General features: G+C 44.0%; 1 protein-coding gene across 1 annotated transcript in view; it reads right to left on the bottom strand.

Annotated features, from left to right (window-relative positions):
• The window catches only part of DPYSL3 (dihydropyrimidinase-like 3), a 117,274-nt gene that overhangs the window by 37,748 nt on the left and 62,967 nt on the right, over positions 1 to 16,559 (bottom strand). Inside the window, exon 2 of the mRNA XM_010850475.1 lies at positions 897 to 985. Coding sequence (XP_010848777.1) covers positions 897 to 985 — 89 coding nt within the window. The remainder of the gene's footprint in view (positions 1 to 896; positions 986 to 16,559) is intronic.

Below are 16,559 nucleotides of genomic sequence, written 5' to 3' on the forward strand. Positions count from 1 at the left end.
ACTGTATGAGGCCAGGGATGGCTCATTTGGTGGGCTGAATACACTAGTTCTAAACTATGTCTTATCAGTGTGGGGAAGCAGCCTGCTTTATGTGATGAAAGGCTATGTATAGGTCAAATCCTTTTTAAAAGATCACTATGTAAGGAAGTTGCACATAAAGGTTATCTGGCTATGCTGCTTTCAGGCATCCAATGGCAAACCATTCTGTAAAGTAATTACATATCCCTGAAGTGTCTACTGGGAAACCTGGCCTGAAACGTTTGTCCTATCTGTGCACTGCCCAACCAAGTCCTTCCTAAGTCAAGGTTCCGTTTAAATGCCCTCTCCACCTCACAACCTTCCTCTGAAGGGATTTCTCCATTCGTGCACTTCTAAATTACTTATTTTTACCTGAATTCCTTTGGTACTTATTGTGGGGCTTCCCTGGTAGCTCAGATAAAGAATCTGCCTGCATGCAGGAGACCTGGGTTCAATCCCTAGGTCAGGAAGAGCCCCTAAAGAAGGGACTAGACCTATTATACTGGGCCTTCTATTTTTAGGGTACTGTAATTTGTGGAGTTGTTCAATGATCTTAAGGACAATGGTCACATCACCCACTTCTTCACAACACATAGAGCACCCACCAATGCAGCTCGCCCAAAGGGGCCTGTAGCATCATTTGGGTGACTGAATTCAGATTTGTCACCCATTCATGCAATCCAAGTGAACTACGGCTAGTTTAAAATCCAATTTTAAAGGGATTATCCAGACTGAAGGGCTAAATGAAAGATTCATTTTTAAAGAGGAGAAATGAAATACACAGAAGCACTGGTCTACTAAGCAAAAGAAGCAAGTTTCTTTCTGAGTCTCTAGCGAAGAAAGTTCAACAGATAAAGCGAAGGGTCCTATATACATACTTTATTAAGCCATCTTCCATGTAAATATCAGCATAAAAGGATTGATCATCGTTGACGATTCTGCCTCCCTTGATCAGAAGACGGTCGCTCTAGAAAAGAAGGAAAACAGGAGTTATTCTTACAGCTAGATTTCAGAGAAGAGTGGTCTCCCAAGGTTCTCCCAAGTCCTTGTTTCAGAGGTTTAGCAGGAACCACTGTCTTAAGACGCCTGTGAGTTCAGGGCACTCAGTATTTGAGTGGCTGTGTCTCTTGGGGATCCAATCTTTCTTGTTTAACCATAACTCAAATTATTCTTTCACTTCTTTCTTCTGCAACCTATCACAGCCACTTAGAAATGCAGCTACTCTTTATATTATCTTTCTCCAGAAAGCACTAAATAACATTAAGTAGGATAACACTTACCTCGGTGTCTAGCGTCCCGTCTGGTGTTCTGTTGGCACTGAATAGTAAGTCTCGAAAACGGAACTTAGGGTCAGGCACACAATGAAATAGCCTTGAAAACTCTTTATGACAGGGGGATCATGTTATGTTTAAAATTCGGGAGGCTTATACGTGCACACATATGCACACAAATTGTGGAATGTATAACTCAAGGAGGAGAAATTATGCGGGATTCATATATGAACTCAGTACACACAGTATACTGAGTATACTACGCTCAGTATTTCTCACATTCTCTGAAATATATTTCTTTATTGCTTTTCTTATGAGAAAAGTCTTTTTTAAAAGTCATAACTAAATGAAAGCTGGGTAAGTGATCCAACTGGAAACAAAGCACAAACATTCCAAGGTAATTAACAAAACACAAACATATATTTTATGTCTAAGTCAGGAGAGAAACAGATCACCGTGAGCTTTAGAGATCACAGATTCCATTAAATGAATGGAGCTTAGAGCACAGCGTGAAGGATGGACATAGCTTTGCTGGGTTCATGCGGGAGAAGAGAATTCTTAGGAGCCTGAAAAACAATGGTGGGCTGTAGTTTGTTACGAATTCAACATACAGAGTTCAACTACACCCACCCATCCATCCACTCATCCACTCATCGTTCACACATCCACTCACTCAGCAAACAGGTATCTAACCTTTTTTTATTAAATAGGTGGTAAGGATGTGGCAGGGAATGAGCCACACCAGGTCCCTGACTTGATGGAACTTAAAGCAGAAGTCCGGCAATAAAGTCACCAGAATAAGTAAAACAATGTCAAATTATGTCAAGCGTCACAAATAAAGGGGAATAGGGCTTTTTTTTGACCACCTTTGCCGTCACCCCGTCCCCATTTTTGGGGCTTCCCAAGTGGTGCCAGTGGTAAAGAACCCACCTGCCACTGCAGGTTAGACCTAAGAGACACCAGTTGGATCCGTGGGTGGGGAAGATTCCCTGGAGAAGCGAATGGTCACCCACTCCAGTATTCTTGGGGAATCTCATGGATAGAGGAGCCTGGCTGGTCACAGTCCATAGGGTCACACAGAGTCAGACACAACTGAAGTGACTTAGCACAGCACGGAACAGGGCTTTTTAAAACAGAGGCTAGGAATGGAGGAGAACTACAGACAGAAAGAACCGTGTGTGCAAAGGCCCCGTGGTGGGAGAAAAGTTGTGTTTCTTTGAAAACCTGAAATAGATCAGTGTGGAGGGAACTCAGGGATCAAGGAGAGACCTGATGAGGACATGAGATGACACTGGTGAGACAGGGCTTTCAAAAGGGACCTAGGCTTTATGGAGAAGGACGCCCCACAAACAGGCTGACTTCTGGCTTCCGAAATCAAAGACTGTGAACAGGGCCAGAAGACGAGAATTGAAGCTAGGGCTCCACTGGGGACGTAGCCAATTATTGCTGTCTCTCCTGCTTCCAAGGTATTGCGTGAGAAGAAGCAATTTCATCATGCTGTACCGTCGGGGGAAGGATTTTTTTAAAAAAGATACACATCAATGAGATGTTGAGAAAAAACTTACATACATGGCAAAGAAAATGCACTAATGAGGTCAAGTACAAACTCCCACCACACACCGTCTCCAAGCCCCTAGTGAGCTGCCCTCTGTCAGCACGTCCACCCTCGTTTCTATCACGTGTTTTACCAATGTGTGTGTGTGTGTGTGTGTGTGTGTGTGTTAGTCACTCAGTCATGTCCAGCTCTTTGTGACCCCATGGATTGTACCCTGCCAGGCTCCGGGGTTCTCTAGGCAAGAATACTGGAGTGGGTTCCCATGCCCTCCTCCCGGGGATCTTCCTGCCCCAGGGATCAAACCCTCATCTCTGGTGCCCCCCAAATTGGCAGGCAGATTCTTTACCACCAGCTCTACACATATGGTGGCAAATCAAAGAATGTGTAGTTCTTGACACCTATGGCTCTCTGGCCACTAAGCCTTTGCAGAGCCATTCTCTCTGCCATCTCCTATGGTCACCTGCCATTGATAACCATCCTCTCTTTTGTTAAGCCTCAAAGGGTTTTTACCCCAGGATGTATTACCTGACTTGCCAGCAAATTTTAGGTGTTCCCACTGTAGCTGAAACAATGATATTATTCCACAAGAATTGGTTTACTATTTAATGGTCTCCTGGCTACACCACAGGCTCCTGTGGGCTTAGAACTATGTGTCTTTTGATCTTTTTAGCTCATTTCCTGAGGCCCATCTCTTGTTGTTCAGTCACTAAGTCGTGTCTGACTCTTTATGACCCTATCTTAGACAGCTGGGACCCGTCTTAGACAGCTGTTAAACGCTGGTCAAATAAATGGATGAAGGGTGGGACATAGGAGGGTGTATTATATCAGAAGAATAGAAAGGCCATCTGAGTCAGAAAATTATGTGAAATGGTCAGAAAATTGGGCTTTTAAGGAAAAACATTTTAATTGAAGGCTATTGTTATCTAAAATAACAGTAATTGCAAAATTATACGAGACACTCCTACGACTGTGCTTTCCAAACGAGGGTGCACATTATAAAAATATAGATTTCCAGGTCCTGCTCTGGGCCAACAAATCTGTATTTGATAAGCTCTATAAAAGGCTCTTAGGCAGCCATCAGCCAGCCCAGTACCAAGTCACACCCCAGACACAGTTTGTGTGTCTGTGAAGGTGACAGAAGCTTCTCCAGCAGGAGCTTCACACCAACAATAATCTTGGTAACTTTAAGAGTTCCCTCTAACAGCTCAGTGCTTTTCTGATATTCTTTATCTTTCTAGCAAAGAGCTGAAATAAGCTGGTTGGGGGAAAGGAGCCAGCTACTCTGCCTGAACTAAGCCCTGTCATGAAATATGACCATCTCCTGCCTGGGGACATCCAGTCCTGAGCCACTGGGGATCATCACTTCTTTCAGTAAGCATCAAATCTCAACAAGGGGGTAAAAGCTATCCCAGGCACCTTGTACATCAGAGGGATAAGAAGAGGTGACTCAAGTGGAATTAATATCACTGAGATGGCATCATTCAAAACTGTTCAAATGCTATTGAAATAATTTTGACCCAATCATCAAAAATCTAAATGAGCACAAAGATGAAGTGGGGGCCTTGCACAGGTTTCAGATATGGGGATAATAAAACCCCTGCTCTATTTAGTACAGTATTATTATTTGTTTTTTATCATGGAGAGCAGAAGTATCAAAACCACAACTCACAGAGCTCAAGCAAATGCTGTTCCTGGGGGCCTCAGCTTGTCCCCCAAACTTTTATTAAAGTGGTTAATGCATGCGTGAGTGTGTGCTAAGTCACTTCAGTTGTGTCTGACTCTATGTGACCCTATGGACTGTAGCCCACCAGGCTCCTCTGTCCATGGGGTTCTCCAGGCAAGAATACTGGAGTGGGTTGCCAAACCCTCCTCCAGGGGATCTTCCTGATCTAGGGATCGAACCTGCATCTTTTATGTCTCCTGCATTGGTAGGCGTGAGCCAACCAATGTTTCTCATGCATTAACACCTATAAGGAATGATGGCACTTCCTGAGCACATGGGAATAACCTGGAGGGGGTTTGGAACCCAATATGAAGCTAATTAGAGACTGAACCACCAAGGACTGTGGCTGCCTCAGGCGCTGCACGGCCACCAGGACTCAATGCAGCCCACTCTTATAGCCCAGCCAGGTTCCAGGTGTGCCAGCCACCAAGCTTGGGCTCTGCGGGGTTCTCCCAGTACTGGGAGAATCAGGCTGACTACCTAACCAGGACTGTGATCTTGAGTTAGGACGTAACCTCTCAGCACCCCAGTTTTATTAGCTCACAGTGGTAGTATTAATAACACCAGGCTCACCTCACAGGGTGGCGGCCAGAATGCAATAAGGGGGATGAAGGGGAAAAAGTGTGTGTGTGTACATGTATATATAAAATATCTAACATGCTAACACGTAGTAAATACCTATAAATACTAGTTCCGTTTATTCTACTCATTATTTACAGTACTTTAAATTTTAGTAAAATGCTTTGAATTAAGAAACTTACGGGGGAGGGACTATTGTTCCCATTTTCTAAATGGAAGATCTACACAGACAGAGAGATGACTTTCTCCAAGTGACAGAGTTGATTAGTTGCAGCTGAAAGCAAATCCAGGTCTTCCATCTCTTGGCTCCTGACTGCTTTCCACCTGAGGCTACTGCACCAATAATCCGTAAACCTTATGCCAGGTGGCTCTTTCTGATACTGAATATGACAAGTCCAGTGCAGGAATGCTTTCTTTGTGGTAGGAAACTTCAGGAATCCAATCACTTGTAAACCACTCCTTGTAAAGTCAGTGCATCAGACCTGCTCCTTATGGCCTAATGGTGTTTGTGTGTTTTTCAAAAAAATTTTTGGTGTATAGTTGCTTTACAATGTTGTATTAGTTTCCGCTATACAGCAAAGTAAGTCAACCATACATATACATATATCCTCTCTTTTTTGGATTTTATTCCATTCAGGTTACCACAGGGCACTGAGAAGAGTTCCCTGGGCTATATAGTAGGTTCTCATTAGTCACCTATATTATGTACTGTGCTTAGTCGCTCAGTAGTATCCAGCTCTTTGCGACCCCATGGACTGTAGCCTGCCAGGCTCCTCTGTCCATGGGATTCTCCAGGCAAGAATACTGGAGTGGGTTGCCATGCCCTTCTCCAGGGGATCTTCCAACCCAGGGATCAAACTCAGGTCTCCCACACTGCAGGCAGATTCTTTACTGTCTAAGCCACCAGGGAAGCCCAAGAATACTGGAATGGGTAGCCTATCCCTTCTCCAGGGGAACTTCTCAACCCAGGAATCAAACTGTGGGCTCCTGCATTGCAGGCAGATTCTTTACCAGCTGAGCTACCAGGGAAGCCATTATCTATATGATTATACACAGTATCAATAGTGTGTATATGTCAATCCCAATCTCCCAATTAATGCATTTTACAGAGAGACCTGATTTACTATCCAGGATAGCAGAGGCCCTTGACATTTGATAAAGTCCAACTTTTTTTTTCCTTCACTAGAGTATGATAATGATCAGAGAAATCAACTATAAAAAATTAAGAGTTTGTGAGAAAATGGGAGAGAAGAGAGACAGAGAGAAAAAAGAAGAAGGAAAGGAGTGAGAAAAGACAGAGGTGCAGAGGGAGGAAGGGGGAGAAAGAAAACCCACAAGCAAATGCTGTTAACAATGGCTATGATTCCAACTAGACTAGCGAATGCAAGGACAGAATCTTGAACTCAAGCTGGCTGGGGATGCCGGCTCCCATTTCAGTATTCCTCACCTAGTATTCAACTTGAAGGACTTAAATTACCACCTCCATCTGAGCTAATATGAATATGTTTCCCAGAGAAACCAGAGCCCTCCATGGATTTCTTCCCAGGCAATAAAGTCAGCCCCGGGACAGTACTCAGGACACATCTGTTCTCTGCTCTGCAGACATTTCAGCAGCTCAGAACAAAAACTCTAATCCGAGGAAGGACAAAAAAAAAAAAAAGGATATAAACTGGAGATGGAATCTTCTACAGTCAAATCTTTTATTACCTGTGTTCAAATCACAAAGCACAGACTCCGACCCTCAGTGGGGACTCAAGATCCTTTTAAGTCCAGATGAAGGCACAGGTGGTTATTTAAAATAAAATCCCATCTATATAATTAGATTTGACTCCCTAAAAACACTCCCATTCTTAAGAATAAACAAGATGGATAGACTACACAGATGAAATCTTGTTACTTTTCTTTCCTAAAGCAGCATCATTTAAAGAAGACGGAGTAAAGGCTTTCTAAGACAGTCCTGGTTGACTCACTATGGGATTCAGAAAAAGGTACTGACAAGGCTCCCAGGAGAGCAGCCTTCTCAACCCATCTCTGCTGTTGAATATGCAACCTTGGGTGAGGAGTTTGACTTCTCAAAGAAACACTACCTGTGTTTGGATGAGTGACTTCATCTCTCTAGGCTTCAGTTACCTCATCTGTGAAATGGGGGACAATGGTCACTTTCTCTGAGGGTAGTGGTTAGGATGATGGTGAGTCTCTGCTTGGGAATGTATGGATCTTAGTACATGGGAGTTACTATTATGGTTATTCTTTCTTCCAATCATAATGGCTGCCGTACAGTGCCCCTCTCACAAACACTCTAGAAGAACTGAACCAACACTCTGTTCATCAAAATCTAACAGGCCTTTCCATAAAGGGAATTCCAGAGACGCCAGTCCCCAGCCAACCCCCAGCAACTGTTCTCAGCTCCTGCCACCAGCAGCCAAGGTCAGCCAAAACTTCTCTGTTTACACCCACCCGCAAAGGGCAGGTTCCCACGGCCCGTCCAGGTCATTCTTCCTTTGGAAATAAGGCTCCGTGAGCAGATAACAATCTACATGCCCTCCTCCTTCAAGAATGCGGAGTGGGTGGCGAGGTCTGAAACCAGCCCCCAAACTCGCTCTCCCTGCCCAAAGCATGGATCAGTTTCCAGGCCCCTCAGTGACAAACATGCCATGGAGACAGAGAGAGAGAGTGAGGTCAGGGAGAAAAGAAGACTTCCTGGAGGGCAATGCAGCCTCTTGGCTCTGAGTCTTTATTGAAGCCGGGGGCAGATGTACAGGGCTGGCTATTTCAGAACTCTGAACTGCTACAGGTGAATCTCAAGAACATTCCTCCAGGACATCACTGGTGGTCCAGGGGTTAAGACTCTGCGATTCCAAGGCAGGGGACATGGGTTCAACCCCAGGTCAGGGGACCAAGATCCCACATGCCACATGGCATTGCCAAAAAAAAGAAAAAGGAATACCTCCTTTCTCTCATCACCCAAATATACTTATGACTAAGTGTGCACAATGGAAGCTAACAGGGGACATCACCCTCAGAACATAGCCCACTATATATAATGCGTAACGAACAGCAAGCACTGTTTTCACTTTCTTTAAAGGGCTCAATTTGGCCCTGGAGGGCCAACCATAAGGTGGAGGAAGCAGTGGCCAAGGGCAGGATTAACCAGGGCAAGGTGGCGGCCCCGTCTTCTGAACCAGAACACCAAAGCCAGCTGTGTGCATTACTCCCCCTACAACTCCATGTTCACCATTTGAAGACATGGTTATCAAAGGGCCAGACAAGTGACGTGGCTGCCTGGGTCAGACTGGAGTGGCGGAATGAACTGTGGATGGCATCTTAATCCCAGCCCCCGATAACGCTCTCCCAATCTTGAACAGGGTCCCAAACACGGATAAGCACAAGTGGAAAACCTGGCCAGGAACCAGAGGATGACAAGGGGAGAGATGACCCAGCGATGAACAGAAGGAGCCACAAAGTCATCCTATCCTCAAGCAGGAAGGTCAGCTGGGCTTGTGAAGCCCAAACCTCAGTCCTCACTGTGTATTTCCAAGACACTGGACAGATCCTGGTACAAACTGTACTGTTATTTACTTAATATTATCCTGAAATAAATGTATTTTTAAAGTAAACACTGTCTCACTCCCATAAATTCTAAGCTAGTATCACTTACCAAAAATAGACAGTAAACCCAGGAATGAACACAATAAAAACCTCATGAAATTTTGGCTGCATTCTGCCGTCCTCAAAAGGATTCTGAAGGATGGGCCTCAGATCTGCTACCTCTGTTAAAAGGTAGATTACCCAGTGTTGGGGGGGCAGGGAGGGTGTTCAAGACAAATCACCACTACCTGAAGACTTTTTCCTTCACCTGAAAGGAGACAAAATTTCTTTCTATGTGGTTCAACGTTATCGAATGCCCTCTTTCAGAATCATCTAAAATGACGTAATGTAACTGCAGGACCACCCTCCCTGCTCTTGAAACAAGGACCTGTATGGGTCGCCATGGGTTGCTTTGTCAGAAGTAAGAGCAGCGCCCAAAGCAGAGTCACAGGGATGTCCCAGATCCTGGGCAGCAGAGCAGAGGGAGGAGGGTACTGGGGATTAGGCAGGCTCACCGGGTCAAAAGGTTAGGGAGGAGGAGGGAGAGGGCAGGGTGGAGTAAATCTAGAGTGAGGACAAGCATGCCTCATCAGAAAATAGGATGTACCAAATCTGGGCACAAGAAAAAAAAGTGGTACATCCTCAGCTGGGCTTAGGGGAGAGGAAAATGGAAAGGCTGCCGTCTGGATGGAAACCAGCCCTAATCGCAGTTCTCAGAGCCATCCAGAAGTGCAGCAGTGACCAAGGGAGTCTGGAAGCCAAAGCTGTGTTGGCATCTCTGCTACTGACTCACTGTGTGATTTTAGGCAAGTGACTCAATGGATCCATCTCTGGGCCTCAGCGTCTCTGGTTGAGTGAAAGGTCCATTTGTTTATTTGTAAAATACAGGTAACTGCCTACCTCCCAGGGCTACTGTGAGAATTAAATATGATGATGTAGTGTTGGGCACTTATAGAAAAGGCTCCATGAGTGGCAGGCATCGCAAATATTTCTACTAATTTCTCTATTGTGCTACCACCTCTATTTTATTGCTCTGATTATGGACATGTCCAATTAAAGGCAAATCTAAATGGCAGTACAAATGTTGGTTGCTACTACTATTAGATATAAAGCACCTGAGAAACACATTGTATTGCTCAGGACAAGTGTAAAGTAGAACAGAGACTGACAAAAAGTCCATAGTTTAAGAGACTTAATTCCTGGCCAACTTTGGTCTGGATTTATATGAGAGTTTTGTGTTTTGTTTGCTATTTGGGTTTTTTTCTGTTTGTTTCATTTGTGCGGCATTGTTTTTTGAGGCCTCAAATCCACGAGCTATGGAGGAAAGCTCCATACTCATAATCAGACTAGGAAATTGGAGTCTAGCTACGTTCAAACAGCAGACTATGTCCCCTTAGCCCAACAGCCTGTGTGAGAGCCAAATGCTTCGTTCATCAGGGAAGAGGGCCTGAAATTTCAACCAGGCCTTGATTCTAGGGATAAGCAGTTTTAATAATTCATTCCTGAAATGTACACTTGTGTGACTACTGGCTGTGAAGATGTTGCATTAGATGTGCAGAAGGGCAGGAATTCTGATCAGAGTGAGTGAAGAGTAATTCATAACCAGCATTTACTGAAAAGTTCCAACATGCCAGAAACTCTTACAGGCTTTATGTACATTTTGTTCAATTACTCCTCCATGAAATGAATTATCTGTTCTTCTCCCCACTGAGTTGATGAACACACGGCATCTTGGGGCGGGGGGAGGAAGGCACAGGGTCTGGTGTCACAGAACCAGTCACCGTGAGACCAAATCTATCAATGCAAGACATGCATTTCAGGGAGGAAGCTGTAGAAATGGGTGGCGTCCCTCATACTTCGTATCCTGGAAGCGGGAGATGCAAACGACGACTGGCTTTGGGTTTCACCTTTATCCCATGGGTCCTGGAGAGCTCAGGAAGGAGTTTGAGAAAATGAGTGAAATACAACCCCAGAGTTTGAAAGAAAACCTGACAGAATGAACATGCTCGAGATAAAGGAAGGAACTAGTTAGAAAGTAATAGCAAATGTCAGTGGGGAAAAAAAGGAAGATCTTTATTGCTCAGGATGCCAGGACACAGATGGAAGACTCAGAGTGGATTATTAAAGAGCATTTAACAAAGGGATTATTTAACAAGGCATGGGCAGGCTTTAGGGAGATTAAATGGATGGGCAGCCCCCAGGGCCCACCAACAACAGGGAGTCACACCATCCCCAGGCCCAACGAGGCCAGAGGAGTGATCACCAGAGTCAAAGTGGGGGCAGGTATACGGAGAGGGCGCTGCCAGGAGATGTGCCCTGCAGCAGGGGCACACCACCACTCCACAGTCACCCAGCAGCATGGAGTCAGGGCGAAATACCCTGACTTCACCGTCCACCCTCCCTCAACACTGAGTGGCACCACGTGAACTAAATCCAACCCCGAGCCCAAGGGCAAAGGACCTACTGATGCAGCCCAGACAGGTCCAGGGCACGGAGCAATACAGAAAATCCTGGAGATGGCAGCTGGAGAGGCAGAAAGAAAACATCGAGTCCAGTCCCTGAACAGCCAGCCATGGGACATGATTTAATAAACTGAACACAGCCACACTGCGGATTATGACGCAGAGACTTTTAAACAGGCTAAATTTAATCCTGAACTGAAGCAATATCGAACATAAGTACATTTCAATGTGTCAAATACGATACTGTTCTTGCAAAAGCAAACAAATACACTACATGTAAATATGTTTATTATGTTTCCATGTGAGCAGCAGAAAGGTCTGGAGGGATGCATATCAAATCATCGACATTAGGAATGGCAAGAGACAGGGAGTCAAAGGGCGGAGGTAGAGAAACTTTTTTTTCTCTTTTTCCTCTATACATTATTTCACTAGTTGCACAAAACATATGTCATTTTATAACTTTCAAAAGTGATTTAATGCAGAAAATTATACAAAAGAAAAGAGAATAAGGAGTTTGCTGTGCTCCAGGTGATAGGAAGAGCATGGATTAGAACACATACAATACACTTCGGAGAAAAGCTGGAACCTGCTTAGCAAGGAAGGGTAATAGAAAGTGATGTGACACTATTTACAGTATCTAGGAAGCAACCTAAATGCCCAGTGACAGATGAATGGATAAAGAAGATGTGGTGTATATATATACACACGCAATGGAACAATATTCAGTTATCAAAAAGAATGAGATAATGCCATTTACAACAACATGGATGGACCCAGAGACTGTCGTACTAAGTGAAGTAAAGGCAGAGAAAGACAAATACCATATGGTATCACTCACATGTGGAATCTAAAAAAATGACATAAGCGAACTTATTTACAAAACAGATACAGACTCACAGACATAGAGAACAAGCTTATTGTTACCAAAGGAGAAAGCGGTGGGCGAGAGATAAACTAGGAGTTTGGGATTAGCAGATACAAATTACTATATATACAATAGATAAACAACAAGGTCTTAATGGAGAACACAGGGAACTATACTCAAATCTTGTAATAAACTATAATGGAAAATAATCTGAAAAATTATATCTATGTATGTGTGTATATATATATGCGGGTGTGTCTGAATCACTTTGCTGACACCTGCAACTAACACAACATTGTAAATTAACTACATTTTGATAGACAGACAGACAGACAAATAGGAAGTGATGTGCCAAAGGCGAATGACATGTCAAGGCAAGCTGGTCAGAAAGAAGCCATTAATAAACATGGAGAATTGAAAGAAGAGTCATGAAGTTGGGGTGCAAGAACATGAAGAATAATTCTGAGGTGCTGTCAGTCACACAGCACATAGGTAGGGAAAAGGACCTGAGATTTAAGAGACTGGTCAGAAGCTGATGGCTGGAATTGCGTTAACTCCACACTAAGACGGCTATACCAACTGAATGGGAATGAAGGATAGTCCAGGCTCCTGAAATGGGAGTCAGGACCTGGATTCTGGCCCCAGCTCTGTGACTCTGAGCAAAGCACTTCGCCTCTTGGGGCTGCTGTCTGCTGAATGGGACCTACTTCCCTCTTTTAGAAGCAGTTCTCTCTCCACTTTGATCATGGGCATCTGGCAGCCGGCTTTGACTGGGTCTTTGGACTGACAGGGAAGCCTAGTGAATCCCCACCCTATTGCTGCTCAGAAACAAAAAAACTCTTTCAGTAAAGCTGAAAGCCAGCCAAAATGCAATTCCAAGAGGAGCAATCATGCTTGGGCCTTGGAATGTGTGAGCAGCACCTGCAAACGACAGGCAATTGTTCCCCATCTATTTGTGGAGGCTACGGGGGTTCTCCTCCAAGTCTCACCCTGTACTTCTAAAATTGGCGGGGGCTGCCTGGTGACTGCGGTTGCAAGCACACAACCAATGGCTTCTGCAGCCTCCTAAAACTGGCCATTGGCGGATGTGTCAAGAATGTACAGCTACCGTGTTGTAGCTCGCACCACGCTGCCGTGGAAAGGGTCCTTGGAGAGAGAGTGTGGGAGGGAGGAGCTGTTTCAAAGACCCGAGATGCTCCCAGTTTGCTCCGTCGTGAAGTCCAAGTGGTGAGTCAGTGCCAGGGCAGCTCAATGAATGATGAAATGAGAAGAGCTTTGGACTCACAGCCCTGGCTGTAAAATGAGGGGAATGATATCTGTCCCAAAGGACTAAGGTCTAGCCCAAATCCCAGTGCATGGTAGGTGCTCAAGAAATGCATGTTTCTTTAAAAGATGAACTCAGATCTCAGGTCAATGTCTCTCAGCTGGATGACTACCCACTTTTGTCTCTATCTTTGAAAAGTAGCCTGACTTTCCACCTCTTTTTAGTTAACATATATGTCTTAACTACCTTCCTATCAGAACCCAAATACACTTCCTAAGAAGTATGGGAAACAAGGGGGATGAGGCATTTTCTCTTTTTTTCTGGCTCTTTTCTTGACAAAAGAAGATGACAATGGTGATGACTGACTCTCTGGGTCACGCCTTCTGACTGCCTAGGAACCTGCAAACCCACAGCTCTGCTTTCATTTGATCAATAGGTGGTTGAGCACTATTTTTGACTCTGACTATTTTTTAAGCCCCAAACTTCTCTGAGTTCTATTGACAGAGAAAACTGCAGACAGTCCCGAAAACAAAGACTTCAAGAGATCAGGAAGACCTTGAATGAAATGAAACTTTGAAATAAATACAATTGAGGCACCACTTGAAAACGACCAGAACTCGAAAATAAAATGAGTAGGCAGTTAATAAGAAAAGGATTCTTCACCTTCAAGGTAGATCCAAGGCTTACCCAAAAGGTACCTCCTGGAATATACTCAAGACTGCTTTCTATTTGGAAATGCCATGCTGACATTATAGGAACTGATTCTCTGTGCCTGGGGGCCCACCGACTTCATCCCTACCTGCAAAGCCATGAGTTACAAGCTTCTTTTCCCAGTGGTCACTAGCTCACATTCTGTGATTCTAATACCAGAGAACAGCCTTCTTTGGAATAGTTCCACACTAATCCATTCTTTTATGACATGTCTCTGCTCAGGAATGTTTCCAAAAATGCTTGGGCTGCTGAGGTTTACAGTTGCAGATATCTTCTGCATAATAGAATAAGATGTACATTGTGACATGTATTAAATTGTGTCTAAAAAATAGCATAAGTTATAACTTCTGTGAGTCTTTACAAGTCATCTCAGAAGCAGCAGGTTTTCATCTATGTGTTAGGACTTGTGTCCATTATCCCAAGTCTTTTCATCTTTCATTGATCACTTCATTCACTTGAGATTAGACCACGAGACAGATAGTTTAGCTGTCTTTTTTTTTTAATTTTTGATTTTTTAATTGAAGTATAATTGATTCAAAATATTGAGTTAGTTTTGGGCATGCAGCATAAGTGATTCACTTGCTACACAGCAGAAAACAATATAACACGCAACTATACACAATAGAAGTTTTTTTTAAAGATGCGCTACATTTATGCAATGGAATATTATTCAACCTTAAAGGAATGAAATATTGTCATTTGCAGCAACATGGATGGACCTTGAAAATATTATGCTTAGTGAAATAAGTCAGAGAAAGATAAATATTAGATGATATCACTTATAGAACCTAAAAAATAATACAAATGCATCTATATAAAAATAGAAACAGATTCACAGACATAGTTGTCTTCTGATAACCCTATTTTCTGGACACCTGTCCTCCCCAGACTGCTTACTGAGGAAAAGCACATGTGTTTAAGGTAAAGGAACAGTGTGCCTTTCCATTCATTCATTTATTTATCTATTCATTCCTTCGTGTAATATTTGTAAATGCCTCCCATTCACAGTACTAGGGACACATGAGTGACCAAAATTAAATCCCTGACCTTACAACTGTAGCAGTTGAAACAGCAAAGATTAAGTCAGCTACTAAGTAGTGTAATTTCAACAGTGATAAGTGACATTTAGAAAGAAGGTGAGGGGGTGGTGGAGGGTTGCAATGGTCTGGGACTGCTTCTGACTAGGTTTTCAAGAAAAGGCACATCTAAGAAGCTGTCTGCAGAACTGAGCTTCACAAATAAAGACTCCTAGAAAAGACTGTTCCCATCTCCAAGGGTGCAGAGAGTGAAGGAGCTCTGAGCTGCACATGTTAGGTGAGAGAGAGAGAAGGGAAGATGTCTGATGCCAATACTCCAGAGGCAGTGGAGATAGTAGGGGCCAGGCCACGTGGAACCTTGAGCACTGTCGTCTGGGTGCTATTCCAAGTGCAACAGAGTTTGTTTTGGCTACGTTGGGTCTTCCCTGTGTTACGTGGGCTTAGTTGCCCTGAGGCACAGGGGATCTTAATTCCCTGACCAGGAATTGAACCCATGTCCCCTGCACTGGAAGTCAAATTCTTAACCACTGGACCACCAGGGAAGTCTCCAAAACAAATTTTTGACCTGGGGAGTGACTTGATCTGATTTACAAGTTAAAGGATCACTTCACTCATGCATGAAGAAATGACCTGATGGCTAGCAACATGGGGGCACTGAGACCAGTGGAAGGCTCCTGCAGTAAGGTGATGGAAGCTCTAGCAAGGTGGTGGTGGCAGGGATGAAAAAATGTGGCTGGATCAAGAATCTCTTCGAAAGATAGAGCCCAATAAGTTACACAGCAGGTATATAGCTGGGCTGGGCCTTGTCCCCAGGATCTGTTGTAAGCAAAGCCCAGGCACCTCTCAACTTGCTTGTATATTCTTACTGATAAAGTCCAAGTAAGTTTGAAAGTGTTAGTCACTCAGTCATGTCCAACTTTTTGCGACCCCATGGACTATAGCCCGCCAGGCTCCTCTGGCCATAGGATTCTCCAAGGCAAGAATACGGGAGTGCATTGCCATTCCCTTCTCCAGGGGATCTTCTCCATCAGGGATCAAACCCAGGTCTCCCACATTGCAGACAGATTCTTAACCCATCGGAGTTGCCAGGGGGACATGAAAATAAGTTTAACCCATATGTTTAAGAATGATAGACCACACTACCTTAAAACAGGGACGACACTGCTGTAAGAGAGTTGTCAATGTTCAGTAGTTAAAGCATCTTCTATTTCCCATATCCTAACAAAAGATTTTACCAGCAGCTCAAGTTCATTTGATTTTTTTGGTTGATTACACATTTATCAGGTCTTTTTTCAGCAATAAGACCTGGCGGACCAGTGGTTAAGACTCCACACTTCCACTGCAGGGGATGCAGGTTTGATTCCTGGCTGGGGAGCTAGGACCCTAAGTGCCACACCAAAATAAGTAAGTAAATAATAAAAATAAAATAAAAGTAAAATATGCAGTGGCAAAACTCTGGCATAGACTGTTTCCATGCCCCCTTGTG

The sequence above is a fragment of the Bison bison genome, unplaced genomic scaffold (assembly GCF_000754665.1).
Source record: "Bison bison bison isolate TAMUID 2011002044 unplaced genomic scaffold, Bison_UMD1.0 scf7180017864291, whole genome shotgun sequence".
Taxonomy (NCBI): Eukaryota; Metazoa; Chordata; class Mammalia; order Artiodactyla; family Bovidae; genus Bison; species Bison bison.